This window comes from Miscanthus floridulus, chromosome 7 (genome assembly GCF_019320115.1).
Source record: "Miscanthus floridulus cultivar M001 chromosome 7, ASM1932011v1, whole genome shotgun sequence".
Classification (NCBI taxonomy): Eukaryota; Viridiplantae; Streptophyta; class Magnoliopsida; order Poales; family Poaceae; genus Miscanthus; species Miscanthus floridulus.
Genome location: NC_089586.1, coordinates 128,114,736 through 128,142,476, shown reverse-complemented (window position 1 = coordinate 128,142,476; position 27,741 = coordinate 128,114,736). Strand labels below are relative to the sequence as shown.

The 27,741-nt window shown below is 44.3% G+C and overlaps 5 protein-coding genes and 2 pseudogenes across 7 annotated transcripts; 2 read left to right on the top strand and 5 right to left on the bottom strand.

The window, feature by feature from the left end:
- Positions 1 to 493: 493 nt before the first annotated feature.
- Positions 494 to 3,132, bottom strand: LOC136464721 (probable CCR4-associated factor 1 homolog 7). Of its 2 annotated transcripts, XM_066463677.1 has the most exons (3): positions 2,481 to 3,132; positions 2,291 to 2,357; positions 494 to 2,227 (listed from the first exon to the last, which is right to left on the bottom strand). In XM_066463677.1, the coding sequence occupies exons 1-3, from the start codon at positions 3,020 to 3,022 to the stop codon at positions 2,096 to 2,098; spliced, it is 741 nt and encodes a 246-aa protein (XP_066319774.1). In that variant the 5' UTR covers positions 3,023 to 3,132; the 3' UTR covers positions 494 to 2,095. The 2 variants fall into 2 exon arrangements, with proteins under 2 accessions (XP_066319774.1, XP_066319773.1); XM_066463676.1 differs by having other exon boundaries at positions 2,291 to 3,132.
- Positions 3,133 to 7,423: 4,291 nt separating this feature from the next.
- On the bottom strand, positions 7,424 to 11,535 carry LOC136464720 (diphosphomevalonate decarboxylase MVD2, peroxisomal-like). Of its 2 annotated transcripts, none has more exons than XM_066463674.1 (11): positions 11,410 to 11,535; positions 11,031 to 11,267; positions 10,578 to 10,776; positions 9,881 to 9,944; positions 9,678 to 9,741; positions 9,503 to 9,583; positions 9,234 to 9,320; positions 8,876 to 9,033; positions 8,738 to 8,786; positions 7,995 to 8,116; positions 7,424 to 7,899 (listed from the first exon to the last, which is right to left on the bottom strand). In XM_066463674.1, the coding sequence occupies exons 2-11, from the start codon at positions 11,244 to 11,246 to the stop codon at positions 7,677 to 7,679; spliced, it is 1,263 nt and encodes a 420-aa protein (XP_066319771.1). In that variant the 5' UTR covers positions 11,247 to 11,267; positions 11,410 to 11,535; the 3' UTR covers positions 7,424 to 7,676. The 2 variants fall into 2 exon arrangements, with proteins under 2 accessions (XP_066319771.1, XP_066319772.1); XM_066463675.1 differs by having other exon boundaries at positions 11,031 to 11,264; positions 11,410 to 11,524.
- Positions 11,536 to 11,950: 415 nt separating this feature from the next.
- On the top strand, positions 11,951 to 12,809 carry LOC136466258 (uncharacterized; annotated as a pseudogene).
- Positions 12,810 to 13,200: 391 nt separating this feature from the next.
- Positions 13,201 to 13,650, bottom strand: LOC136466257 (uncharacterized). Its single transcript, XM_066464662.1, has one exon. The coding sequence runs from the start codon at positions 13,648 to 13,650 to the stop codon at positions 13,201 to 13,203; it is 450 nt and encodes a 149-aa protein (XP_066320759.1).
- Positions 13,651 to 16,497: 2,847 nt separating this feature from the next.
- Positions 16,498 to 17,739, top strand: LOC136466256 (monooxygenase 2-like; annotated as a pseudogene).
- A 3,805-nt stretch (positions 17,740 to 21,544) lies between these two features.
- Positions 21,545 to 26,539, bottom strand: LOC136464719 (DExH-box ATP-dependent RNA helicase DExH7, chloroplastic-like). Its single transcript, XM_066463673.1, has 10 exons — positions 25,931 to 26,539; positions 25,604 to 25,691; positions 25,128 to 25,239; positions 24,828 to 25,037; positions 24,308 to 24,387; positions 24,075 to 24,200; positions 22,697 to 22,783; positions 22,294 to 22,394; positions 22,111 to 22,190; positions 21,545 to 21,956 (listed from the first exon to the last, which is right to left on the bottom strand). Exons 4-10 carry the CDS (start codon positions 24,970 to 24,972, stop codon positions 21,952 to 21,954), a joined length of 624 nt encoding a protein of 207 aa, XP_066319770.1. The 5' UTR covers positions 24,973 to 25,037; positions 25,128 to 25,239; positions 25,604 to 25,691; positions 25,931 to 26,539; the 3' UTR covers positions 21,545 to 21,951.
- LOC136466255 (anther-specific proline-rich protein APG-like) lies at positions 26,273 to 27,233 on the bottom strand. The gene is made up of 2 exons (XM_066464661.1): positions 27,142 to 27,233; positions 26,273 to 26,678 (listed from the first exon to the last, which is right to left on the bottom strand). The coding sequence occupies exons 1-2, from the start codon at positions 27,231 to 27,233 to the stop codon at positions 26,273 to 26,275; spliced, it is 498 nt and encodes a 165-aa protein (XP_066320758.1).
- Between the last annotated feature and the right edge of the window lie 508 nt (positions 27,234 to 27,741).

Genomic DNA, 27,741 nt, shown 5'->3' with positions numbered 1-27,741 from the left:
CAGGCAAAAGGCAATGGCCAAGGTGAACAATATCAGCCGCATCAATAATAGATGATAATCAACATAAAGAGCAGGCTAAGCAAAAAAAATTAAAACGATCTAACCTTAACGACCACCAACCCTGGCCCAGATGCAGGCTAATCCAAACCGAACCTATTTTCTCAATGGAGATGGTATACTGGGATATGGAATCTTTAAGAGGCAGATGTAAAAGTAATCAGGCAAATGATCCAGACCATCTACCGGGATCAACAACAACACGAAACATGGACAAAATGAACAGACCAAAGTACCAGGTGAAAAGGGAAGGCACAATCAATAAGTACCACAGCAATTGACAGTCAAATTCAAATATTCTAAAAGCAGGGGAAAAAAGACAAGCAGGATGCATCTGGCAATGAAATTGCCCTGAAAGTGCTCGAATGATCAGCACAAGATATACAACAACAGTAATAAAGATTAAAGAAAACGAATTGAATGCAATGCACATTTGTACTTTGGCAGTAGATGCACATTTGTAAACTTGCATCAGCATCAATAAATATATCTCAATGGCTCAGGACATTTTTATTAGATATACCGTGTATCATGGAGAGAAGTGTCCAAGAAGAAAATAAGCCGCTGAATGTTCAGTGCATAGTTAGAAAGAATAATTCTAAAAACATATATAATACTCCCTCCGTTCTGAAATGTAGGTTAGTTTTTTCCTAAGACAAACTTCTCTAACTTTGACCAAGTATATACAAAAAATTATCAACACTTACAAATACAAAATAAATACACTATCAAGACATATTTTCATGGTGGATTTAACGTAACTAATTTTGATGTTGTAGATGGTGCATGTTTCTATACACTTGGTCAAAGTTAGAGAAGTTTGACATAGAACATAACTAAAACGACCTACATTTTGGAAGAATGAGGGCCAGAGAGGGGTTGTTAAACTCTAAATTACTCAAATATTTCAACCTCAAACAATGCTACCTGTAATTGTCCTCATGCAAAGATACACTTGCATAGACAGAAACTCCAACAGTCAATTGGAGCACTAGGCACTAGCATGAAGGTCAGATTCCATAAACAGATTCTACAAAGCCTTAGTAAAGAAAGAAAGAAACATGCCGTGCACAACTATCAAGTGAGAGCTTTCCAAGCTGCTGTTGGGAATTTTTACTGAAATATGTTAGCTCCATCTCATATGGAAGAATACTGGAAAGTAGAAAGTGACTTGCATACACAATTACTGAAACTAGAAGTTTTCAATCAAGAGGCATTCAGAATCCTATTTCTGGAAAAGTTGCAGCTTTAAAATGAAATGGGTGATGTGCTTACTCTAAGGATAGATGATGGATTATGAAGTATTAGTCTCCTAAAGTATATTATAGCTGTTTCTTTATTGTGGGAACCTTAAGAGAGCCATCCTCAGGCATAGCCATGTGAATGTGGGTCGCATTTTCTCTTGTATAGCATCACCAAGTTTATGCTCACAAATGCTTAGATATTATAACGTAGTATTACACTATTACTCTTTCGAGACAATCAGCTGCTCATATAAAAAGGCATCATATATCAATTATTTTACCATGAAGATAAATAAATAAAGGACGTACCCAGTGCAGAGAGCTCCCGCTCTGTGCGGGGTCTAAGGAAGGGTGTCAATGGCAAGCCTTACCCTCGCCTGTGCAATGCGGGGAGACCGCGACTCGAACCCGGGACCTTCCGGTCACCGGCGGTAAGACTCTACCGCTTGCACTAGGCCAGAAATAAAGAAAATTAAATTAGACTATGGGTCGTACAAATTGTGGCAATGCAAGTATCATGGCTTAACTCTCAGAGGTCATCTTTTACTATTTTTAATCGAGTGTAGTATCTTGCTTGGAGAAAATAAAAATTGAGAACAAAAGCTGAAAGAGAAGAGAAATAGCTACTTCAATAATGAGCAACCAGAGAACACTACATCCCAAATACACCCAAATGTGTGAGACAGACTTAACCTACAGACTTATGTTTCAGTGAGCCCTCTTGCACACTTGTCACCCTTTCTGTCCTAAATCAATACATTCACAAAGCTAAAATTCAAAGAGAGTGATACCCCTCAATGTGCACTATCACCATTCTCTGCATTGAGCCCGTACAGGACACCTGCATATTTCTCTGTTGAGCCCGCGAAGAATGAATCCTTGAGCTTCCAGAATGCACAGGAAATGACCAGGCTATCGGACCCAGCCTGATGAGACTCCCCAACGCGCTCCACATCAAGTAGCTCAGCGAGCTTGTTCAGCCCGCCAGCCTGATGAGACTCCCCAACGCGCTCCACATCAAGTAGCTCAGCGAGCTTGTTCAGCCCGCCGTGCAGGCTGTTGCAGAACTTCATGAGATGCTTGATGTCATACACAGTCGGAAAATATATCTTCATAAGTTCAAAGAACCCGATTTGTGTGTCTGGGAGGCTATTGCAGGTGAGAATCTTCAGTAGGTACCCGAAGTCGTATCCTGCGTGGAAGGTGACCCAGTATACGGAATCGTTGAACACGACGCCAGAGGACATAAGGAGCTCGGCGAACCGTCGGGCATCGACGCCGTGCTCGGCGTTGATGCGGAAGTCGATGCCGGTGCGACGGAGCAGTTCGATGGAGTCGGACGCGAAGATGTCGCGCGCGTCGTGGAACTCGCGGAAGTTGAACTGCCAGACGCAGCGGCGGCGGCCAGCACCGAGGGCCGGCAGCTCGCCGCGCGGCCCAGAGAAGGTGAGGCCGAGCTGGATGAGGTGCAGCATGTCAACGTTGGCCTTGAGGGTGGCGTAGTTGTAGTCGGCGGGGGAGCGGAAGGCGCCGACGGGCCGGCAGACGATGCTCGGGAACTCCGTGTCCATCGCGACGAACGGGAACTCGTCGACGATGTCGCGGATCAGCGCGAACTCCTCCTCCAGGTTGTCCGCCCACACCTCCCGGATCTCCACCGACTCGTCGTCGGCCCCGTCTGGCTTTGGGATCACGGTTGCTGTGAGATCTGACATTGCCATGCCAAATTTCCGATCGAATCTCTCCTAGGGTTTGGTCCGATTGGGGAATTGGGCGAAAGGCTCGAGAAGGGCCGAAGCCTCTGGATTTTTAGAGGAGAGATAGGAGGGGGTAGGTGTGGTAGTCTAGACAGGAGACGATGCGGCAATACCTCTATCACATATCAACGGCTGAGATCACATCCACATGAAATGTGCAGCGGAGTCTTTTCTTTCTTTCTTGTGCTTGCAAATTCAAATTATGGGCGGTTTTGGATGGTACGCTGGCAAGCGCTGCCTGGCCAGACAAGCCATACCGGTGGTTATAGCCATCCCAAATCAGACATCTTGTCTCGCTGCGTTGCTTTACCTAGCCAATAGCCAAACAAGCCTGTATGTGTAAGTGTTGAACTGGACAAAAAAAGATGGTACATGTCTACATCTAAAATTAGAAGCGTTCCACCGTTATAAACGTGATCAGTATTTGATTCTCCTTATACGATTTCATGCAACTACATAAGAGAAATGTTAATTACCATGATTTTTAAAATGTGCTAGTTGTGACTATTTTTAAGAACATGTTTTCAACATACGTTGGATGGTGAAAAATAACTAGTTTTGAGCAAGAAATAAAACTTTGCTATATGATATTTTTAACAAAAATACCTAAGTGTCACTCGAAATGAAGTTGAGTTGAAAACTATGTGTCATCTCATTGTCATTTGTATAGGCTTTAGAAGTTAGTCTAATTGGTGGATACAAAATGTTAGAGAAAGAACAATGCACTTGGATTTTTAGAGAGGTGGGGTTAGTAGATGTGGTAGCATGACATGATGGCGCAACAATGTCTCTGTCATGTACCAATGACCGAGATCAATTTTCACACTAAATATGTTGCTATAAAACAACTTTTTCCCTTCTTTACATGCAAATTCAAATTCTACGACCTACATAAAAAGTGGCGGTGCATGTTTAAACCGAAAACGGAAACCAATCTATCATAGAAAGAACATGTTGAGCTACTAGATATTATATAGTGCGCCTAATTAAAAAGAAAGCGTTGATTACCATGAACTTTTAAAATAGCTAGTTGTGACAATGTTTAGCTTTAGAGCATTTTTCCGTAGGTGTGGTAGCCAAGACATAAGACAATGCGACAATACATCTATCACATATCAACGGTAGAGATCAACATCCACATCGAATATGCGGAAGGCAGTCTTTGATTCCTTGCTTGCAAATTCAAATTATGTGCAAGTGTTGAACTGGCCAAAATAGTATGGTGCATGTCTACAGCTAAAATTAGAACCGATTCGCCGTTACAAACGTGATCAGTATTTAATTTTCCTCGTGATTTTAGGGCACCTACAAAAGATAAATGTTAATTACCATGATTTTTAAAATGTGCTAGTTGTGACTATTTTAAAGTCTAGAACATGTTTTCAATGTACGTTGGATGGTGGAAAATAACTAATTTGAGCAAGAAATAAAACTTTGACATGTGATATTTTTAACAGAAATATGACTAAGTATCACTCGAAATGGAGTTGAGTTGGAAACTATGTGTCATCTCATTGTCCTTTGTATAGATTCTAGCTGTTGGTATGATTGGTGAATTGTGCGAAATGTTGGAGAAAGAACAATGCACTTGGAATTTTAGAGAGGCGGGGTTAGTCAGATAGATGTGGTAGCATGACGTGACGCTGCATCAATATCTTTGTCATGTACCAATGCCCAAGATCATTTTCACACTAAATATGTTGTTATGAAACAACTTTTTTCTTCCTTACATGCAAATTCAAATCCTATGACCTACAATAAAAATTGGTTGTGCATGTTAAACCAAGAACGGAAACCAATCTATCATAGAATGAACATATTGAGCCACTAGATATTATCTAGCGCTCCTAATTAAAAAGAAAGCGTTGGTTACCATGAACTTTTAAAATAGTTAGTTGTGACAATGTTTAGTCGTAGAGCATTTTTTCTGGGTGCGGTAGCCAAGACATAAGATAGTGCGACAGTACCTCTATCACATATCAACGGTAGAGATCAACATCCACATCAAATATGCGGCCGGAAGACTGTCTTTTCTTCCTTGCTTGCATATTCAAATTACGTGCATGTGTTAAACTGGCTAAAACAGTATGGTACATGTCTACAGATAAGATTAGAACCGATCAGTATTTAATTCTCCTCATGATTTTAGGGCACCTACAGAAGATAAATGTTAATTACCATGATTTTCAAAATGTGCTAGTTCACTATTTTTAAGTCTAGAACATGTTTTTAATGTACGTTGGATGGTGGAAAATAACTAATTTTGAGCAAGAAATAAAACTTTGACATGTGATATTTTTAGCGGAAATACGACTAAGTGTCACATGAAATGGAGTTGAGTTGGAAACTATGGGCCATCTCGTTGTCCTTTGCATAGATTCTAGAAGTTGATCTGATTGGTGAATTGTGCAAAATGTTCAAGAAAGAACAATGCACTTGGAATTTTAGAGAGGTGGGGTTAGTCACATAGATGTGGTAGCATGACATGACACTGCAGCAATATCTCTGTCATGTACCAATGACTGGGATCAATTTTCACACTAAATATGTTGTTATGAAACAACTTTTTTCTTCTTTATTACTTGCTAATTCAAATTCTATGACCTACAATAGAAAGTGACGGTGCATGTTTAAACCCAAAACGGAAACCTATCTATCATAGAATGAATATGTTGAGCCACTAGATATTATCTAGCGCGCCTAATTAAAAAGAAAGCATTGATTACCGTGAACTTTTAAAATAGCTAGTTGTGACAATGTTTAGTTGTAGAACACTCTCTGTAGGTGTGGTAGCCAAGACATAAGACAATGCAACAATACCATTATCACATATCAACGGTTGTACATCAAATATGCGGCCGGAAGACAGTCTTTTCTTCCTTGATTGGAAATTCAAATTATGTGCAAGTGTTGAACTGGCTAAAACAGTATGGTGTATGTCTACAGCTAAAATTAGTATTGATATGTCGTTATAAACATGATCGATATTTAATTATCATAGTGATTTTAGTGCACCTACAAAAGATAAATGTGAATTACCATGATTTTAAAAATGTGCTAGAGTTGACTATTTTTAAGTCTAGAACATGTTTTCAAGGTATGTTGGATGGTGGAAAATAACCAATTTTAAGACATGAAATGTAACTTTAGTTACATGGTACTTTTAACAAAAATACGGCTTAGTGTAAATGGAAATTAAGTTGAGTTGGAAACTATGGGCCATCTTATTGTCTATTTTTGGTATTCTAGAGGTTGGTCCAATTGGTGAATAGGATGAGGGTAGAAAAAACAAAGCACTTGGAATTTTAGAGAGGTGAGGGTAGTGTAGTATCAAGGACGCGATGATGCAACAATATCTCAGAGGGCCATTGAAACATGGTTGTGTTAAAAACTATGTAGCATCTCATAATATTTTGCTAGGGTACATTTTATAATTTGTGCCTCTTGATAGGTGATGGGTGGATAGGTGTAGTAGCAAGAGATACACCGATGTGTCAGGCTGTTAGTAAGTCTACTACATGTCATTTGACGCCAAATGTAGGTTAGAAGAGAAATTTCTCTCTATTTTGGCAAGCACCTCTATAAAAAAGCTCAAGCTTGGCAAAATAAGATGGTACATATCTAAACCCCAAAAAGTAGTAGGAAACATGCTTGTCCATGAATGATAACAGCCAATCACCATTGTGTATCCATCTAATGCGTAAAACTCACGGACCATACCCAAACAGACATTTAATGCGTGGAACTCACGGACCATGCCCGAACAGAAGAAAAAATATTACATATACTACTCTTTGCAACAAGAAATATAGCTCAAAAAAATCTAGAGGGGCTTTGGATTGGAGCTAGATGTGATATCACATCTAGCTCCAATCCAAAGCCCCTCTAGATTTTTTTTGAGCTAGGCGGTGACACATTGAAGTTATTTTGATGAATATATTTGTTATTATTTTTTAATTAAAACTATGTATTTTAAACACTTTATTTATTATACAACTTCTAATTCTACATGATCTTGGAGCTAGAGCTATATGCCATTAGTGTATACTTGAGCTATATTTCTTGTTGCAAATAGTAGTATATGTAATATTTTTTCTTCTGTTCAGGCATGGTCCGTGAGTTCCACGCATTAAATGTCCGTTTGGGTATGGTCTACGATGCGTGCCGTTCGGCGGGCGGGGGTGTGGTTTTTCATCCATTGCGAAAAGCAGCCGGACAAGATTTTTTTTTAAAAAAAAGAACAGACAAACAAGTTATTCTCCGCTTCCTCTAAAAAAAGTTATTCCCCGCTTGCGTCTCAGCTAACGTGCTCAATTGCGTAAACAGATACTTCAGCTACACACTAGACGAGGGAGGAAAACAAAAGGAGAGAACTTGTTCCACTATATCTTTATTGAACAGCAACGAACACCAGCGCAAATGTATAATACATGACAAATATGTCTTACAAATTGGAGTACGATATGTCCAGTTCTCAGCACGAAACCAACCAATATGCAAGCTTAATGTATCTTCAGGAATCTGTTAGTCCATTTCCCGGCCTAGCAATCTAGCATTGCTTGTAGATAACATTTTCTTTAATCCCTGGCTTAAACCCTTATTTCAATCTAATCTGAAATTACACCCCTTTTGGAAGTCCGGTGACTGAATCGATCAATGCTTGACTTTCGTCGGCAATAACCTTTGGACCAGCCCCAAGCCTGCTGCAGATGAAGTAGCTAACATCACCCTCGAATTTCTGATCCGGTACCTTCATCTCTGGAGGTGCTGGAAGAGCTTCCACATCTTCCATGGAATGCACTCCAGCATCACCTAGAATCGATTTATCGCCAACCAAATAGCTGCAAGATCATGTTGATAAGATACATCTATAGAGCTCCTGAATACAGTCAGTGACAACAGATTTAATCATGAAAAAAAAAAACATTAAACTCACCTGCTCAAATCCTTATCTTGTGGAGGGAAATAGTATAAGAGCTTCTGGAGGAGATGTGCTGCAGTTTTACGGTTTTGTGCGATTAGGACTGCGTTTGGCCCAGCATCGAAGGTGTAAGCTACCTGCCATTGGGCATTCTCAAACAGAGTTAGAGTTCTACTGTCCACACTTATAAATGATCTCACTATCACATCACAGTAACTGTGGTGTTGCAGAATGGGTAAAATGCACAACAGACACCACAATTAGTCCAAAGTGTGATTCAACATCAAAGGGCCAGGATGGAAAAATCTGCTTTTGGGTTTACTGGCTTAGGAATTTCCAATTTTAGATGACAACTTCATAGATATAACATCCAACAGAAGCTTTTATAAAAGGTGACCATCCAAAATATATATAAGGTGACCTTTTATATGTTCACACCTTATGATTTTGAGGATGACCATCCAAAATATAAAAGGTGACAAACTAAAAGAAGAAATGCAATTTGCGGCTATTTATACAAACATCTTAAGGATATTGCCAAGGTTCACTCTGAAGTTAATAATTCCATAAAGAGATGCAAGCCACATGTTTTGGCCAGTGCAGTTGATGGCTTGCTGTATCAAATCTTATTCAACGGTTTTGTCCTATTTGAGCAATATCCAACTAGGGTAGCACAACTGACAAACAGAACTAATTATAAGATAACAGTTTTTTTTTTTAAATAAACGATAACAGATGTTCAAGAGCAATATAAATACCTGTGGGGTTCCTTCTGAGTGGTTCCATTTTTCAACAAGGCTAATTATCCTGTGGTTGATTGAGACCAGAAAAAAAAAATTCTTCAGATTTCAGCATTAACATAAAACCCAAGCCAACACACTGCTAAAAGAATATACCGGTGTGACGTGTCATTCATGTAGAAGATGGGAGGGCTCGTGTCTAAGCATACAGCATGAAACTGGTTGCTATCTGCACAAGTTAATTTCGCAAAGGATTCAAAATCACGATTCTTGATAGCCTCCTCCATTTTCAACACCCGACTTGGCACTACTGTCTGAAACATATGGACAACCAGTGCAGTGCATGTTAATCACAGGAAAAGAAGTAATAGTCAGACCAACGTATCATATTGCAAAAAAACTGAGGATATTATAAGATTCCAAAATCGAAAGTAAATTGTGTTTTTTTTAGAAATTTCTCAAAATAGTTAAAGCTCAAAACAATTCAAGTCCTCCAGAATGAAAAAACAGTCACCTGGGCCCTGTACTGCAAGAGGGGACTTGTTTCAACACTATCTCGCATCCCACTGGTGCTACTGGTTTCCTTCTGCTTTGAACTGACCTGATTCCACAAATGAACGTGTCAACAATTTATGACATCAGAAAGAGCACAATATGGGGGGAAGGCACAGGTATAAAAGTTTAAAACATTAAGAGAGTCCATATGTGAATCAGAATCAGTGAAGCCACAAGATGATGCGTACAACACATAGCAGGAGGTCATGCGGGACATAGTTCACGTACCACTGCAATAATAATTACAAGATCATTCCAATGTGTTTCATCAGCAAGCTGCACGGCAATACTGTCGCTTCCATCATCTTTCTGCAAGCAATTAATCAGGCCCCACTCAGTCATTATTGAATAGGCCAGATATGCATTTAACCAGGGCTGTTTCTCGGTCATAACGATTACTCACTTCTCCCATACACCATTTCACAAAACCACCATATATACTACGGCATGCACTCCCAGATCCCTGCCTGAATGAAGTTGAGAAAAATATAAGTACGGATTTGCAAGACTCATGAGTTATTAGCACACAGATTGGCAAACTGAGTACAGTCCTTGCAGGATCTCAAGAATAAAAACAAAATGCTTTTATCAATAACAGGAACAGACCTTGCTATTGAAGAAAGTTCTCCATAATCTTCTTTCACATTCATCAGCTTTCCAAGGGTGAAAACTGCAGCAATATTCAATAACAAATGCTTATGTAGGTGATACATGATCTGAAAAAAATGCAGAAATCTTTATGGGGAACTTAGAAATTGTGAACCATTATTTAGTCTTGAATAGAACTACTGAATTTCATGTTATAAAAAAGGAACTGTGGTTTTCTACCAGGGAAGCATGCTGAATAGCTTTTGTAGTAACGGGGAAAGATACCAGGGACCAAAAATAGTAATACTCGAATAGTACTATTTTCCATGTTTTTTAGTGAATAGAGAGGGAGAAAACTTACATTCGCAATCTCCATCTGTTCCTAATTTTTTTTTCATGTTTTAATGTCGGTCACAGGAGAACAAGACGACAAAAGAAACTAGAAAAATACTCCATCTGTTTCTAATAAGTTATTTTGATGCATCTGCAGTAAAAATTTCCAACTTGGACTCCAAATTGATAAAAATAATCAGATTGGCCACATGGCAACAGCACTAGTAAAATTGCTGCAAATAGTTTTCCAGATGGTAGTTTTTGCTAATACAACTGACCAATAAATGGTCATTCATTGCAGGAATAGCCAGAGGTCATGACAACTTATAATTGAGAACGGAGGGAGACTATCAGATTATGATGATAGCAGAAGAGACTTTACCGAAACAGGCAAGGCCAGCAGCCGAAGAGGCCAAACCAGCAGCCGTGGGGAAGTTGTTGTACGAGGCTATGTGGACATGCAACTTCCCCCAGTCCTCTTTCTTGATCTTGACGCCCTTCTCCTCATCCTCAAAGTCACGAGCACGCTTTCTGATCTCTCTGAGGCAGCTCTGAAACCTTCCTCCTAACAGCGAGATCTCCTGCTCAATTATCCAAACCAAAAGCCAACGTAAGCAGGACGGCCATCTTTTCAAGTTTATACTATCTTTCGTCAAATCCAAGTCTTACAATACTAGAATTCTTTATCTGCCACTTAGTCAGCGTCCAGAGTGACACATAAAAAACTAAAGGTACATAGTGTTTTTTTCTTCTTCTTATGAACAGACCACTGAGCAGACGAAGCGGCGGCACAGACAAATTGGCGAGCAGAGGAGGGGCGGTGGCAATGACACACCTTGCCGTTGAGCCACATGCGGTCGGAGGGGAATGAGGGGCTGACGGCGACGGTGGTGGTGGCGGAGAGGTGGTCGGGGTCGAGCGTGACGCTGATGCTGTCATTAACGGGGAGGATGAGAGCCTCGTCCCGCTTCCCCCAGTACTTGATCACCGCAATGTTGGTCGGCGTCCGCCCCGTTGCCATGAGCACCCACTGCCCCTCCGTCACCGCCATTGGATCCCTCGCTTCGCTCTGCTGTACACCCGATTTTTTTTTTGGCCAAAAAAGTGAAGTTAGCAGGCATAATACATGCGTACGCTTACTGATTAGATCAGATCCGAATACAGTATAGCTTAAATTGGATTCGGGTGCTCAGTTTTGCTGTGGGCGGGCATACCTGGTGCGTTGGGTGCTCGTCGCTGGCAAAGGTCCGCCGAAGAACTGGCAGCAGGGAGTAGAGTGGCGGCGACGACCGAGTCGAGCTCTCGGGCTCGGGCAGGCGGAGAAGACGAGGCGAACGGGAGAAGGGAAGAAAAAGGTAGCAAGCAGATGTGATGTAAACGCAGGAGAGCAATTCTTCCGTGGCTGTTGGGCCGATTTCTCTCCCTCTCTCTTTTTTTCTTTGCTGCGTGCACGTGCATGACTACGCTGGTTATGGGTCTCATGTTAAAATGGGCCCTTAAAGCCCGTGATGGGCACTGGACGTGCTCCGGCCCTCCGGACTTGAGTACTGCGGACGGGCTTCTTTACAAGGAATTACAAGCCAGGTACTAAACTTGTTTTTATATTGCTGATATAAGACTTTGATTCTGATACCAATTCACCCCCTTATACGATCCATAAATACAGGCTACTGGCGCCTTGTTCGTCACCCAGGACGCACCGCCGTACTGAACGGGGGAGAGACATACGAGTCACGGGAGGTGGGAAGACACGGTATGCAGAAGCGCAAACGTCCGGCGCCTGAGCGGAAGCAGCAGCTATACCTGCTGCTGGACGACTGGGAGAGGGGCTACAGCGTCCGCAGGCTGGACGTCGACACCTTCGACGCCGGTGCCCACACTGACTGAACTGCCGCCAAAGCGGTTCACCGAGCCACCGCTCGCCCGGATCGAAGCCCCGCTCGTGAGGTACTGGAACTTCGTCTCTCATGGCTCCAAGATCTTTGCCATGAAGGTAAAAGAAGCCAGCCCTGCCATCCCGGCCTTTGACACGCACACAATGAGTCTGACCATCTGCCCATGGCCTTCCTGCCGCGCGGACTATTATGTCATTCCCCTCTTTGTCTCCATCGGAGGCAAGCTATTCGCCTTCCTAGAAGACTGCACTGAGTACCTTGCGGACCCGCCACCTTATGAAAGCAACGCCCCATGGTCTTGGTCCACAGTCAACTCGCCACTGCCATTCTACAACATGCAAATCGTCTGTTATGCCTTGCACCCAGATGGCCGCACCCTCTTTGTGTCCGCTGGCAGCCGGACAAAGAATCGGCCATGTACATTCTCCTTTGATGCTGAGCGCCTCGAGTGGTCGACGCACCATGGTGACTGGCTGTTGCCTTTTGCTGGCCAGGCCTATTTTGATGCCGAGTAGGAAGCGTGGATCGGCCTTGCCCGTGACAAAGATAGTGTTGGATAACTTTGCTCGTGTGATGTGCCACCGGTCGCTGCCAAATTAACGAGCCCTCCATCTTGGAAGCTCGGCCTGAATAAGATGTTCCGCAAGGAGTCAGAATTGCATCGGGGCGCCAAGCTTATCTATATGGGTGACAGCAAGTTCTGCCTCATTGAGTGTTAGCGTCTCCCTCGCCGGCGGCGAGGAGAAGCAGAAGGGAAGGGAATCGGAGAAGAGGGACTTTGGATTGGGGAAGAAGAAAGGATAGGCGAGGACAGCCGGCAGAGTGCTCGGCGTCTGATTAGTTTGATTCAGTATTTCAGTTCAAAGTTGGGTTTCTCAGTACATCCCCTTCCTTACATACGCCTCACTCGGGCTTACACACACAGGGAGCACTGCCACTCTGGGCCGGATAGCTTGGAGCTTTTGGACCTCTTCCTTGAGCCGCGCCTGGGCCTTGGGCCTTCGTCAGGGGCGCCAGGGTGAGGAGCACTGACACGCTCCCCACCTTGGGACACGACATGTCCCCATGCTGGAGCTCCTGGAACTGTTGCACGATGTAATCAGCATCTTCCTAGGTGGCGAGTTCAGAGTCGACGCCAGACCACATGATAAGGAGCTGAGGGACAGTGCTGGAGCCACGGTGGTACAGTCGACGCTGCAGAATCTTCTCAGGTACTTGAAGGCCATCAGACAGGTCCGGCGGTGGAGGAACCTGAGAGCTTGATGGCGGAGAAGTAGAAGGCGGCGCAGGTTTCAAGAGCGAGACGTGGAAGACCGGGTGGATGGACGAACCCGGCGGCAGAAGCAGCTTGTAGGCGACGGAGCCAATCTTGTCGACGACCTTGTACGGCCCAAAGAACTTGAAGCATAGCTTTTGATGTGCACGAGGCGCCAAAGACGACTGCACATAGGGTTGGAGCCGGAGGAAGACGTAGTCGCCAATGTTGAACTGCCGCTCCGAACGTCCCTTGTCAGCTTGAGATTTCATCCGCTGCTGGTGTTGTCGAACAGAAGCCCACATTGTAGCTCGTTCCGCCATCAGAGCGGCGACGTCAGGTACAGGTGAGACAGATGCATCAGTAAGCCCAAAATTTGAGGTGAGTGCCCGTACAGTACCTCGAAGGGAGAACGGCCGAGGGCGGAGTGGTAACTCGAGTTGTACCAGAATTTAGCCATAGAAATCCACTTGAGCCACTGACGAGGGCAAGAGTGCACAAAGCAGCGTAAATATGTCTCCAGACATTGATTCACTCGCTCCATCTGGCCATCGGACTGATAAGCTGGGGGCTCATACAGAGTGAAGTATTGGCCAATTTGAACAGCTCCTTCCAAAATGTACTAGTGAAGATCGGGTCTCGATCCGAGATAATGTGAGTGGGCATACCATGGAGGCGAAAGACACTATCAAGGAAGACTTGTGCAACCTTTTGAGCAGAGTAAGGATGTAGCAAAGGGATGAAATGTGCAAACTTACTGAATTTATCCACCACAACCATGATACAGTCAGCGTGCCCAGAACGAGGAAGGCCATCAATAAAGTCCATCGAAATAACTTGCCAGGCTTCAGATGGAACAGGGAGAGGAGACAGCAGCCCTGGGTATTTTGAGCGGTCCGGTTTTGCTTGGATGCAAGTGTTGATGTCATTCTTCATACCGCGCCATGCGAAAAGTTTCTTGATCCGGCTGTGAGTTACTGGAAAGCCGGAATGGCCCCCAATGGCACTATTGTGCAATGCAGAGATAATCCGGGACTGCAGCTGTTTATTGTTGCTGATCCAAACTCGTCCCTTGTACCGAATGATTCCACTGGCGAGAGAGTAATGAGGCCTGGACAGTGGAGACACAGCAAGCTCCTGCAACAAGCTGGCAGAAAAAGGATTTTGAGCATAGCCGTCAGAAACTTCGGCGAGCCATGTCGGGGAAGAGTAGGAGATTGCAGCCAACTGAGCCGGAGGCGCCGGGTGCCGAGAAAGAGCATCAACAGAAAGATTAGATACACCGGGCTTGTAGACAATGCGATATTGGAGACCGGCTAGCTTAGTATACATTTTCAACTGCCATGGTGTGTGTAACCTCTGATCAGTTATGTGCATCAAACTTCTCTGATTAGTAAACATTGTGAACTCGGCATGCTGCAAGTAGGACCTCCACTGTTCTACGGCCATTAGAATGGCTAAAAATTCCTTTTCATATGTTGAGAGCCCCTGGGTACGAGGACCCAAAGCCTTGCTGACAAAGGCCAGAGGATGGCCACCTTGTAGAAGAACAGCGCCGACTCCATTGACGCTGCCATCAGTCTGAAGCTGGAACTCCTTTGAAAAATCCGGAAGTGCCAGAACCAGAGCATGGACTAGTGCATTCTTCAAGGCTAAGAAGGCCGAGGAATGAACAGATGTCCACACAAATAACGAACCCTTCTTGAGCAGATATGTTAGAGGCCTAGCAATGGCGGCGAAATGTCGGACGAACTTTCGATAATAGCCAGCTAGCCCGAGGAATCTCCTCAACTTTTTAACATCAGAAGGCTGAGGCCACAACTTGATGGAATCGATTTTAGCTCGGTCAGTTGCCACTCCAGAATTGCTGACAATATGGCCTAAGTAGGAAATACTTTGCTGCTCGAAGCGACATTTAGAGAGCTTCACTAACCAATTGTCCTTGGCCAACAGATCAAAAACCTGACGCAAGTGCTGAAGATGATCTTCCCAGGTGGCACTGTAAACAAGGATATCATCAAAGAACACAATCACACACTTGCGGAGGAGAGGCTTGAGGATGGAAGTCATGGCGCCTTGGAACGTGTTGGGGGCACCTGTGAGGCCGAAGGCCATAACAATGAACTCAAAGTGGCCCCAATGGGTCTGAGATGCCGTCTTATGTTCTTCCCCGGGAGGAAGCCTGCTTTGGTTAAACCTAGCCCGCAAAGTGAGACCACGACGCGACGGCAGCCTGTGGCAGCCGGAAAAAAGAAGGTGGCGGCGCCGCTGCGGGCCCCTTGCCGGCCCGCGCTCGCCGAAGGCTGAGCGCGTCGCCGTCGAGTGGCCTTGTGGCTGCGCCCTGGATTCCGAGCTCATACGTCGGCGTCTCGGCGGCGAGCGGTGGCTCGGCTACCCGCGCGGCCTCGGGGCTTTCTTCCTGCACAGCGGCGGTGCGACGGCGGTGGAGAAGCCCTGGTAGATGCTCCCCTTTCCGTTCTCGGTTTTCTAGGGTTAGGGTTTGGATCGAGTCGGGTTAGGGTTAGGATTCGGCGCGAACCCTCTGCTTCTGTTTTTCTTCCCCGAATCAATCTACGCGGGTTAGGGTTCGGATTTGGGTCGATTCAAATCGGGCCAAATCGAACCCTCTTTCTTCTGATGTTCTTCCCCTTCTAGGGTTGGGGTTCGGATCCCTCTGCTTCGATCCGAATTGGATCTTTCTCATCTTCTTCTAAACTGCTACTACCCCGATCTAGATCTACACACTAGCAAACCCGGCTCTGGTACCATTGATAGATCATAGTACCTCTAAAACATAGATCATGGGATAAACTTGACTTTGATGGTGAAACTTGTTCCTGTACCTCGCCTTAGCGCAGTTGCGTCCATGACGCCACCGCGACGTGGACGCCGGTGTCGTGGCAGCGTATTCAGAAGACGGGGCTATGCCGGCAGCGCTTCCCGTCACTTGCAGCGCGCCCGCGATCGGATCGGAGGGGCTTCTAGGGTTCTTCGGTAGGGTCCAGTGACGGCGTCGAACCTCGTGTCTAGCACCCCGCCCCCCACCTCTCTCTTATAACGCTGTGTGACAGGGGCCCGTCAACCAATGGTTGGTTGTGTGTCTCCAATCAGGACACGGTAAGGGGTTCGACTCGATCGTTGGACTGAGTCGGATGAGATCAATCCTAACAGTGCAACTGGCCGATGGCTCGGAGCTGAGAGCAAAGGTGGGCAACCTCAAAAACATGTTGTCTGCTGTACACTAGGTACGCTGCTCTGCTCTATCGGAGACGGAGAGCTGTTGTTCAGGAGGTGTATGCTCTCTACATCTGCTGCAGGTGTTGATCGGATGCGACGGGATCAACTCGGTGGTGGCCAAATGGCTGGGCCTCGCGGAGCCGACCTACTCGGGGCGCATGGCGGCGAGAGGCCACGCGCGCTTCCCGGACGGCCACGGCTTCGAGCCCGAGTTCCTGCAGTTTAACGGCCGCGGCCTCCGCTCCGGCATGCGACCCTGCAACGACACTGACATCTACTGGTTCTTCAGCTGGACTCCTACTGAAAACGGTTAGTAGTAATCATCATGCCAATGCCTTCCCTTTTTTGTAGTTAAAAACAATGCCATTTCGAGTGAAATTCTCCCCGAATTCCGTAAACTGCAGATAAGGCACCAAGCTGAAGCGGTTCGTGCTGGCAAATCTGGCGGCCTTAAAGGTGCCAGCAAAGGCGCTAGCGGTGATCGAGGCGAGCGACGACGTCTTCGCGGTGCCGGCCGCCGCTGTCGCCTGTAGCCGCGAGCATCAGCAAGGGCGGCGTCTGCGTGGCCGGCGACGCGCTGCACCCGATGACGCCGGACCTGGGCCAGGGCGCCTGCGCCGCGCTAGAGGACAGCGTCGTCCTGGCCAGGTGCCTCGGCAAGGCCGTGCTCGGCGAGGGCGGCACCGGCGGTGGAGGAGCTTCCAGCTCATTGCCACTGCCTACGTGGTCGGCTTCATGCAGCAGAGCAACAATGCCGTCGTGAGCTTCCTGCGGGACAAGGTTTTATCTTGCTTCCTCGCGAGAACTCTTCTCAAGATGTCAGACTACGACTGTGGCACGCTCTGAGATATTACCACCATCTAAAAAAAGCACTATGGAGATTGGCTATTTGGCTATGCGAAAGAAGAAAAGTTTTTGTGACAAACGGGGCGTAGTTAGACTTGTCAGGTCTAGAGTAAACATGTGCTGTTGCGTGCCATTCTATAATTATAAATTGCTTAGGACTTGAGGATTGTTTTTCTTTGGCAAACTTGCAACTCCTAACCTCGTTATTAAATTTAGGTTGAGTCGTCTACTTCGGTTTGGCATCCTCGGATCCCATAGTCTGGTATTTATGATTTTTTGTTATGATAGTTATGTATTTTAATTTGGCATTAGGAGTACTATACCAGTTTATTTTTAATCTGAGTTTCACGTTAAGTACATGAGAGTTTTTACTTTTGCTCGTGTTCTGAACAAAGATATCAATTATACATACAAGGGAATAACAGAACAGATTTTCAGGGTCAGTGATTGAAGCTACAGAGGGATTACACCCCGAGGGGATTGAGTGACATGGAAGGGTCGAAGGGATCCACTCAATCCCTCACTGAGCATAATAAGCTTGGAGATTTAACCGCCTATCAAACAGAACATAGATTGAGGGTTTGTTTCTCGCATTGACGGCTAACTGGATAAGCTCTGTAGAGGGTTAATCACCAATCGGAAAAGATTGAGAGGAATTTTATCCCCTGCAAGTTAAATTTTTAACCCAATTCCTTTCAATTCCTTCAGATTAGAAATTAACCAAACAAGAACGGGCAACAAGATCTACCGTCGTCTGTAGGGAAATACGGAAATGCAGGATTTCGGTTCTCGGTTGCCTGCTTGAGCTGACAGCCATGATGATACCTCTGCTAAAAACAGCTGATCAAGCCAGCCATTTTTTTTGGGCCTGCACGTGTCCGGAGATTTTGCTGTGCCTGCCGTCTTTTCATCCGTATCATTAAACGTGCGTACAAGCTGTGCACGACTGCACGTTCATGTTGAGAATTTGGTTTCTTTCGCAAAAGAATAAAAGGGGAAGGGGAAGAAAATGAGAGAAGAGGAAAATTTGAGATGCCATGGAACAAGTCTCAATCCCAATCCTGTCGTAGCAAATTCCGAGTGCAAAAGATAGGCCTGGAGAAGAAAGCCAACTTCAGATCGGTACTAGACTAGAAAGGCCACTAACCAGGCTGGGCTCATGTAGCGCTATTTCTTGTCGTCCCAGTCCATATCCTGCGACACGAGTGGTCCGACCAGTGCAAGCCTGTGAAAGCCTGATCTGGTCTTTCTAGATTGTGTGTTTTTTCTTTTCTACCAAATATAATATAATAATAACGCAGTTCAAAAAATATATAATAATTTTTAAACCAGACCACGTTCAGCAAATCGCAATAAGAGAGATGTCAACTGATTCTTGGATTAAGCAAAGCTGCGGTTAAGCATCAGGAGGGAATAAAACAGAGATGTTAACTGATTCTGGGATTCAGCAAAGCTGCGGGTAAGCATCAGGAGGGAATACAATTTTTTTTTGCGGGTAGGAATATATATTTTTTATGACACAACCATGAATAGAAATATTGCTCACACGCCATAATGAATCATTATGGAAATTGATTGTGGGTTTGAGTATAAGCAACAAAGATATATTCTTCCTGATTATTATGACATTGAAGACACATCCTCATACACGAGGGAAGGTTGTACCAATTATGTTCTGTATTTTGGCTAGAAGTTTCCCTATGTAGCAATCCAAAATTCATCTGCTGATAAACCATAGTTTTGCATTGTTGCATCACATTCACATAGCAATAAAATCCAAAATGTCACTGAAACTTCCAGTTTATAGTGGTCTGTTGATATCTAATAACTTTTTTTTTTGTGTGACAAAGGTACATTGCCATGCGAAATGGATAATCTATTTCAACTGCCCAACGAATTTTTCTATTTCTCCAAATATGTTTTACCTTGACATTTGTATCTCTTAAAAAAAACTATGCATGTCTATCGTATTGGCATTCAACGTATCTTTTGTCATGCTCTGAATAAATAATTTCCAGCAGATAACATTTTTGTTCCATCACCATACATATTACTATGTTGTTATGAATGTGGGAACGTGCTGGACTACTCCATCTCGCTCGCTATCCCCGTGTGTTATCTGGGAGTGCAGTTGTAGCATAAAGAATGAGAAAAGGGGGAGACTGGGGGAGGAGAAAGGGTACAAGGGAGAGAGAGATAAAATTTAGAAAAGTAGACTCAACCCAATCAATTTAGATCATAAAGTTATACAAGTCTTACAATAGATCGTGTTCCCGACAATTATGCTTACTTATATATATGAACTGACTTGTTCTCTCTCTCTCTCTCTCTCTCTCTCTCTCTCTCTCTCTCTATATATATATATATATATATATATATATATATATATATATATATATATATATATATATATATATATATATATATATATATATATATATATATATATATATATATGAACTGACTCGGGAGTTTCATTGTTATATCACTATTGCTCGATTATGAAGAATTTTTCTGATAGACGCGTGTGTGTTGCACATACATTTTTACTAGTTAAATAAAAAACTAGAGATAGCAATTGATAGATATAGAAAACGTACGTTGCGCAATCAGGTCTGCCTTGAGCCCAAAGCCGGGAAAACCTGTGATCCGCCAAGCAGGCAGTAGCTGAGCCTGAACAATTGAGTAATCGAAGCCCAACCTAAGCCGACAACCTCATAGGAGTGGGCTCATTACAGGCCATTTTTGATACGACGAGAACCGCCTTTCCCTTTGGCCCAGTCCGACACGGAGCCCTCCTCTCCTCATGTCGTCTGTGATCCGTGCGGACGGGGTCACGGTCCCCTTGCGATCTTTTTAATCCGACTGCGGACGGGCTTCTTTTCTTTACATTACAGGAATATTACAGGCCCCCTAAAAAAAGGTAAATATAAAACTTATTTCTTATTTTGCTTATATAAGTCTCGACTTTGATTCGGATACGAACTAGAAATATGGGCGTGGCGCGCCTACACCAGATTTTGGCCAGTGTAGAATTTGGTGCAAGCTATAGTGACTTGGAGGTCTCTCTATATGATGTATGCATCTAAAGCTGTGGTATGTCAGCAGATATGGGTTCTGATGATGTAACACGAGAAGGTAAAAACGCTAGGAGTGGCATTGAGGTACCATTTCGCTATATGTGGCCTGAGTTTAGTTCACATGTCTACCGTAACTTGCACAAAAGGCCTGATTCTTGTGTTGGTGCTTCGTAAATTCCGCCAAATTCACCGTGTCGTTAAAGCATCTCTAAGAGTCTTTCTAAAATCTATTCTATAAATCATTATTTGAAGTTATTTAAGTGAAAATCGCTTTCTATATATTTGTATCTTGTGCGTAGCCTAGAAAGCTATTCTCATTATTTATCTTTGGCTATTGTGAAATCCGGGATAGAGGATCTTTATATTTGATATCCAATTGAAGAGGTTGTTTGTGAGTATTTTTTTTTCGATAATCTCTATTCGTGTACATTAGGAAAGATATAAGATGCTCTTAGCGGATTGCTCGCCGAGCCGTGTGTCGAACGTCGTTGTCCTTAAGTTGAGCCTTAGGTTGGTAAAGGTAGAAAAATGGATATTTGAGAAAATGTGAACCCGTGTCCGGTAGTTTAAAATGGTATACACAATAATGATAAATAATTTACTGCCTCACCTAAATAACTTTATCAAACACAAAATAAATCATATGAATGTTAGTACTCTCATTGCAATTAGATAAAAATCAATCCAGATTTAGTTTCAGAGCAAGAGCACACTTGGTAGTGGATGGATTAAACTTATTAATTCCATTCCGGTTTACATTTGAAAAGATATATTTCGGAACTGTCTACTCGAGTGTACTATTCTGGATTTATTAAGTATTTATTTATTTTATTTTATTTTTTGGTAAAACGGGAAGTGGCATCAGAGATGAATATTTTATTGACGAAAGAGAAGACACAAACCTTGGGCTGGCCCGCTGGTGCAAGTTGGGCCTTTGCCCTAACTACGTACCTGTGTCAAGCTTTTGTTGTAGCGTGCCTGTGCGTTGCTACGGGACAACTAAATTTTTATACTAAAAACATAGAAATTGCACGATAAAATAATAATATTGTGAAATTAAATACCGACGTTAAAGTGATATTTAATCCAAAAGGTAAAGTTCATGTAATTAACACAGTCAAGAAAACAGCCAACGTTAAGAAATGTGCAATATATATGAAAACTTTCACAGATAGTAGCCCACATCTTTAAATACATAGAAACAGCCAACGTTTAAAAAATGTGCAATATATATAGTTTAGCAGCTCTTCCTGGAGCCTCCGCGCAGTTGCGTAGGCTAGTGAGCTATAATAACATATATGTGTACTCATCAAACAGTAGAATACAGCAGATATATTAGAAGTCGTAAACACGGGCACTGCAACAAAGGGACCAACTCCATTAAATCATGGCACAAAGCGTCCTTCATCTTGTTGACACTTGAGGGTGGTGAAGGTCTCCATCTCATCCTGCCACACAGAAACAGGAAAAAGGATTTATTGAAGTTTAGTTCATATATCAAAGAAACAGGAAAAAAGATTTATTGAAGTTTAGTTCATATATCAACCACTCGCAAGAAAAAATGCATGGTGAGGGCTGAAAACTATCTCCACTATTATGCACCTGACACTCCTATAGGAACCATATCAAAGCCATGCGAGCATACAGTCCAGATCATTCCAGCCCCGCGCAGGTCCAACGTCCTATTGGAGAAGTTTACTAATATCAGAGATATTATATACAAAAGAAGTTATTATGCTTATAAAGCCTGTGCATAGAACCTGTGCATATGAGAAAGAAACAAACCGTGCACTGTCAAGACGAACTTGATATCCGACCAGTGAATCATTCGATCCAGGTGACGATTCACACCTTTCATCAGATACTCTTTCGGCCACAGAAATAGCCTATACACGTAGACCAATCCAAGTTATATTTGACTATATCTGTTTGATCAAATAAAGGTATGGGGTGGTTTGTGATCATGTAAAAAGTAAAGTTTGAAGCTTTAGCAAATATGGAAAGAGTGATCACCACAACAAATGGTCTCCTGATAATGCAATATTTCAAAAGTTGCAATGTGAGATGCAATATATAGCATTGCAAGTGATTTCATTAATAAGGCATGCAACTTTCGCATAATACCGTTATTAATTTTATGATGATGATCTCCTGAAAGAAAAGGTAAAGAGCTGGACTGTGATCATACCGCTATCCGCCGGGGCTGTGTGCAAACTAAATTGCAAGAACCTCCAAGTTCAGATTCAATCATGTCATCCAAAATAAACTGTGGCACCTGCAAAGAGGAGAACAGAGACAATAATGCATATATCACAAAACAAAAATAAAATCCGTTTAATTCAAAAATGGATATTTACAATGATATTAGTTGGTTAGCAGTGTTAAGTGTTAACTCTACCATTCAAAAAAAAAAAAGCGCCAGCCACTGCTAACGGCTTAAGGCCGGCTACCAGCCTTACTGGTTCAGTTTATGTTTATCCTAACTTTGACACAGAAGATTCAATAGCCTGGTGGGGACAATGTGCACTTGCAAAGCAGAGGCCGAAGGTTGAGCTCCCTCCAACTTCTGATTGCAAATTAACCATTTAAAAGCTTGGGATATACCTAGATATCTATGTTTGAATAAGAGTGTTTGGAAAGCAGCTATTGAAGTGCCTGAACCGTGACTTGGGGCTCTTGGTGGGTTTCAACTCTAACCTACCCCAACTTGCTTGGGACTGAAAGGCTATGTTGTTGTTGTTGTTGAAATGGGGTCTGCAGGGCTGCATGTAATTGTTGTGCCTTGGAAGAAATATTGAATAGCTATGTGAGAACAGAATCCACGACCAGAACCTTGCCCAGGATAAACAAGAGGGTAATGGCTGTGGTAGCTAATGCATCGTGTTGTCATCTCTTACTTCTGCGTTAGAGACCAAAATTCAAATGAAACCATTTTTTTCTTTTTGCCAGTTTATACAGCTATCAAGTCCCACAGGTAACTGCAGGTACCATAACACAATCCCAAAGGTAAAAAATGGTATAAATGGCACGTCCATATCATGACCTCATGAGTACAAAACTTTGTGCTGGATGTATAAACAATATACATCCATGCTTATTACAACAAGCTTGTTCAACACATCAGGTATAATTGCTTTAGAGGGAAAAGTATCAATTTTGGCAAATAAGTGGAACTTGAGAGACATATCCAAGACACTGCTAGTTTGAGAGAGAGAGAAAGAGGATGTCACTCTTAGACTTAAAACAGGCAATGGCAAGAAATGAAATGGCAATGAACAAAAATATTGGGACTGCATGACTGCATATGTCATAATCATATACCCCTCCTTATGATTCAACAATAATTTGAAAAAAAAAAATTCCAAAGAAGACATACAAGACTGAAACAAATTGTCTATATAATGTACTAATCTATAGCAGAGATATGGTTTTATGATATGATGCACAAGATGCCTTCCACTCAGAATAGTTATTTTGTAATGACAATTGACATTCAAGAAGGAAACCATTGCCACGGAGCATAACAATAGTGGGGAAGAACTCAAATAGAATGGTATCACAGGTACCTGAGTTGTTTTCCCACATCCAGTTTCTCCACTAACAACAACCCCTACATCGTTCTCTTTCAGCAACTGTAGGAAGTATTGCTTCTGTCTAGCTATTGGTAGAGAAGCTCTTGCTTCCAGCATTTTCTAAATTCAAGGCAAAAACAAAAAATCATTAGTATAACAATACAAAAGAAGCAGTGCTTAATTCTAAACAAAAAAAACTGTTATTAGATTGCAAATCCATTGCTTACCAAGTAATTTGGTAGCTTCCTTTTATCTTCCAACTGCTTTTTCAAAATTGCACTCTCTGCATGCTCTGCTGATTTCAATCCTATTGTGGAAGAAAAACAAATCACATTTTAATTATTAGCCGATAGAAGAAACAAAACTACAAAAATGACAGGAAGCTTTATTCATTTGACCATTTCAATTAGAAGTGGGAATATGAGAAACTGTAGGAATATGATAGGAAATCAAATCTTATAAAATAGAAGACATGAATTTCGATAGACAAATTCACGATTCCATAAAGTGGCAAGGAAACAGATTCCATATGATAGCAACCTTATTGATGCCCACTGCCCACAAAGTGCAAGGAAATGAAGAAGGTAATGTAATTGTTCAATATGCTACAAAGAAGTAATATGTCTGTCATGAATGACAACCTAACATGTCTTGGAACTTGGAAGGGGAAAACGATAATCATCCGTAGGCAAGATTGCTTGTGACATTATTCTGAAATATGTAAATGGTCTGAATCTGAAAGCTTACCCATACAACTCATCATGGTAGTCTGTCTCTTCTCATTCATAGATCTGCTGCCTTCAGTATTCACAGAATCCATAGATATGCCATCAGTAGAAGAATTTTCTATTTCAGATGAATGAATTGTATTTGCATCAATATTCAATAACATATCTACAAAGCCAGATCTTCGGCTATCCTCAGTATCCAGCACCCTTGATGTAGACGACAATTCACCTGTTTTATGAAAACGTGCAATTTGTAGCTCAAAGACCATTTATGATGCTCAAGCCATCACATAAGAAAACCTAAACCAATAGTTCCAACCTTCTTGTCATCTTAAAATAAGTGATGAGTATGGCTCAGTAAGCAGTTGGCGTAGTGGAAGGTCAGCAAAGAATTGATATAGAGCAAAAGCTGCAACTCGACTTTGTGCTTCCTGTTCATAAATTCAGTTTAATAATGGTACTTCAGATAAGAAGAATAAGATAATATTCTATTGTGATTTGTTATGAACTGATATCTCAGTGTATTCATTCGAGAGAAAAATATCTCAGTGTATCATGTACGTATAATGATAATTATTGGCCCCGTTCGTTTGTCTTAAAAATGGCTTGTTCGGCTTCTTTTTTCAGCCGGAACAGTATTTTTCTCTCACAACAATTCAGCCGGAACAGTGTTTTCAGCCAAGTTTCAGACCAGCGAACGGGGCTGGAGAGAAGTTGCATATCAGAATAATAATTAGCTGACCTAAAGTATTTGTCAGAAGCGTTATCATACAAAGTAACAGAAAAAGATGTAACCTGAACAAATTAACATATTGCAATTCCTTGTAAATGTGATTTCGTGTAGAGCCTGATCTCTGGATCCATTAACACCTCAACTATCGTCCTACATTAGGCATCTCAATATCACAAATCAATGAAGCAAACACACAGTCAGTGCCAATTGGTACATGGTTAGTATTTACTAACAGAAATTCAGTGTTGCATATAACTTAGAATATGGTCTAAATTGCAGATGATCAGAATAGCATGCAATTGATGGATTCGGACAGTAACTCAGTGAAATTATCAGCCAAAATCACTACAGGGAGTGGGAGAGGGAGAGGGAGAGGAAGAGACATGCACCTAGGGTTTCATGGAGTACAGAAGAAGACGCGGCGCCTAGCGAGACGATGCCACATCAGGGGGAGCCGCGCTGGGGAGCACCGTAGGGACTACCCGGCGGCGTCGTGCCCGGGGACCGCTGCCGTGGGGGCTCGTCGTGGCCGGGGACGGCGAACCGCTGCACCGGCGCAGCACCCGAGGAGGGCCGCCGTCGCCCCGCCCTTGCGGCGCGAGGAGGAAGGGGCGTGGAGGAGAATGAGGGTGGCCGCCGTGCCGTGCGCTCTCACCTGGGTTAGGATGCCTCCTCGCTGGATCCACCGAGGGCGAGCGCCTCCACCCTATCCGGTCCTCCTTGTCGCCGGATCAGCCGAGGGCGACGGTCGACGGTCTGCTCACCGGCGGGGCTGCCTCATCTGGATCCATCCTCGGCGTGGGAGGGGAGGCGGCAGGTGGGACGACGTCTAGAACCGTCGATGCCCTGGTTGACTGGGTCGCCGGGGGCTTGGCGAGGGAGGCCGCGGCGAGGCTGCTGGGCGACGGCGATGGTGGAGGAGCGAGGCCGGCGAGCGATCGCGGCGCGATGGGATCGCAGGGGCGCGATGGGATCGGTGGGGAGGAGATATCGCGACAGTGGTGCGGGCATGTGAATGGGGAGCTCCAGCGGGTCGCACGCACGGTGGGGGGGGGGGGGGCGGGGTGATTGCGGCGTTTTAGCGACTTGCGCGCGGACGGGAGGCTGGTATCGCAAGGGAGGCGGAGCGAAGACGACCTAAAAAAAAGTCGCACGAAAAAATAGTCTTACTTTTGTTCTTTTTAGTTGTAGGAGATTAATAGCGGCCACACGTCCACGAGACCACGCAAAGCCGCCGCTCGTCCGCACGAAGCTGCTGTCCCGTGCCCATAGTAAGCGCTCGCCTGGGCTCGCTTGCTCGATGTAGCTGCTCATCCACGCGGCCACGTTACTCGCTTGCCTGGCGCTACTGGCGCGAACGCTACCCGCAGCTTGCCCGTTTCGTCTCTTGCTGCCGTTCATCCTCGCGGGCACGGAGAGATATCTCTCCGACGCCAGCTCTCTGTCTCGCTCTCTCAGTCTCTCTCTCTCACGGCGGCGGCCCAGCGTGGGTGGGGCGGTCCCGGCGCGGGCGGGGGTATGGGCGCGGTAGCCCCGGCCGTCCCGTCACGGAAGAGGGCCTCGGTGACTCCGGCGCGGTCGTTGGTGTGGGCGCGTCGACCCCGGCGCCGGGGTGGGAGGCGCAGTGGCCCCGGCCACCTCGTACTGGGCGAGGAGCGCCGGCCATGGCGGCGCAGACCCGCCCCCGGACATGGCGGGGTGGACCTGCCCCCCAGCACGGCGGGGCAGTGACCTTGGCCCCTCGACCATGGCAGGGCGCGGCGCCCTTGGCCACTGGCGCGGCCGGTTCCCCGACGCGGGATGCGGCCTGTTCCACGGCGCGTGCGTGGCCGCCCCCGGGCGCGGCCGATTCGCCGGAACGTTCTGGAGGTTTCGGGTCCACGACGAAACGGGCAGGGATCCGAACCGATCCAAGATCTGACGGTTCACATCGCAAGTTGGCTCGATCTAACGGCTAACGGGTCAACGGGTGACGTGACCCTATCCACGAGCCTGCTTTTGGTGCAGATTCGTTTATAGATAGATTCGCCCCTTTAATACGATCCATAGATACGCCTTGTTCGTGTCAAAACACCTATGTATATCGTGTACGAGGCCCACGACTTGTCCCTCAGCCTCGCGACTCGCCTAGCGCCGGCGCCGCCACTGGTCCCCCTCCCTTCTCCGGAGGCTGAGTTTTTTTTAGATCCAAGTCCTTAGG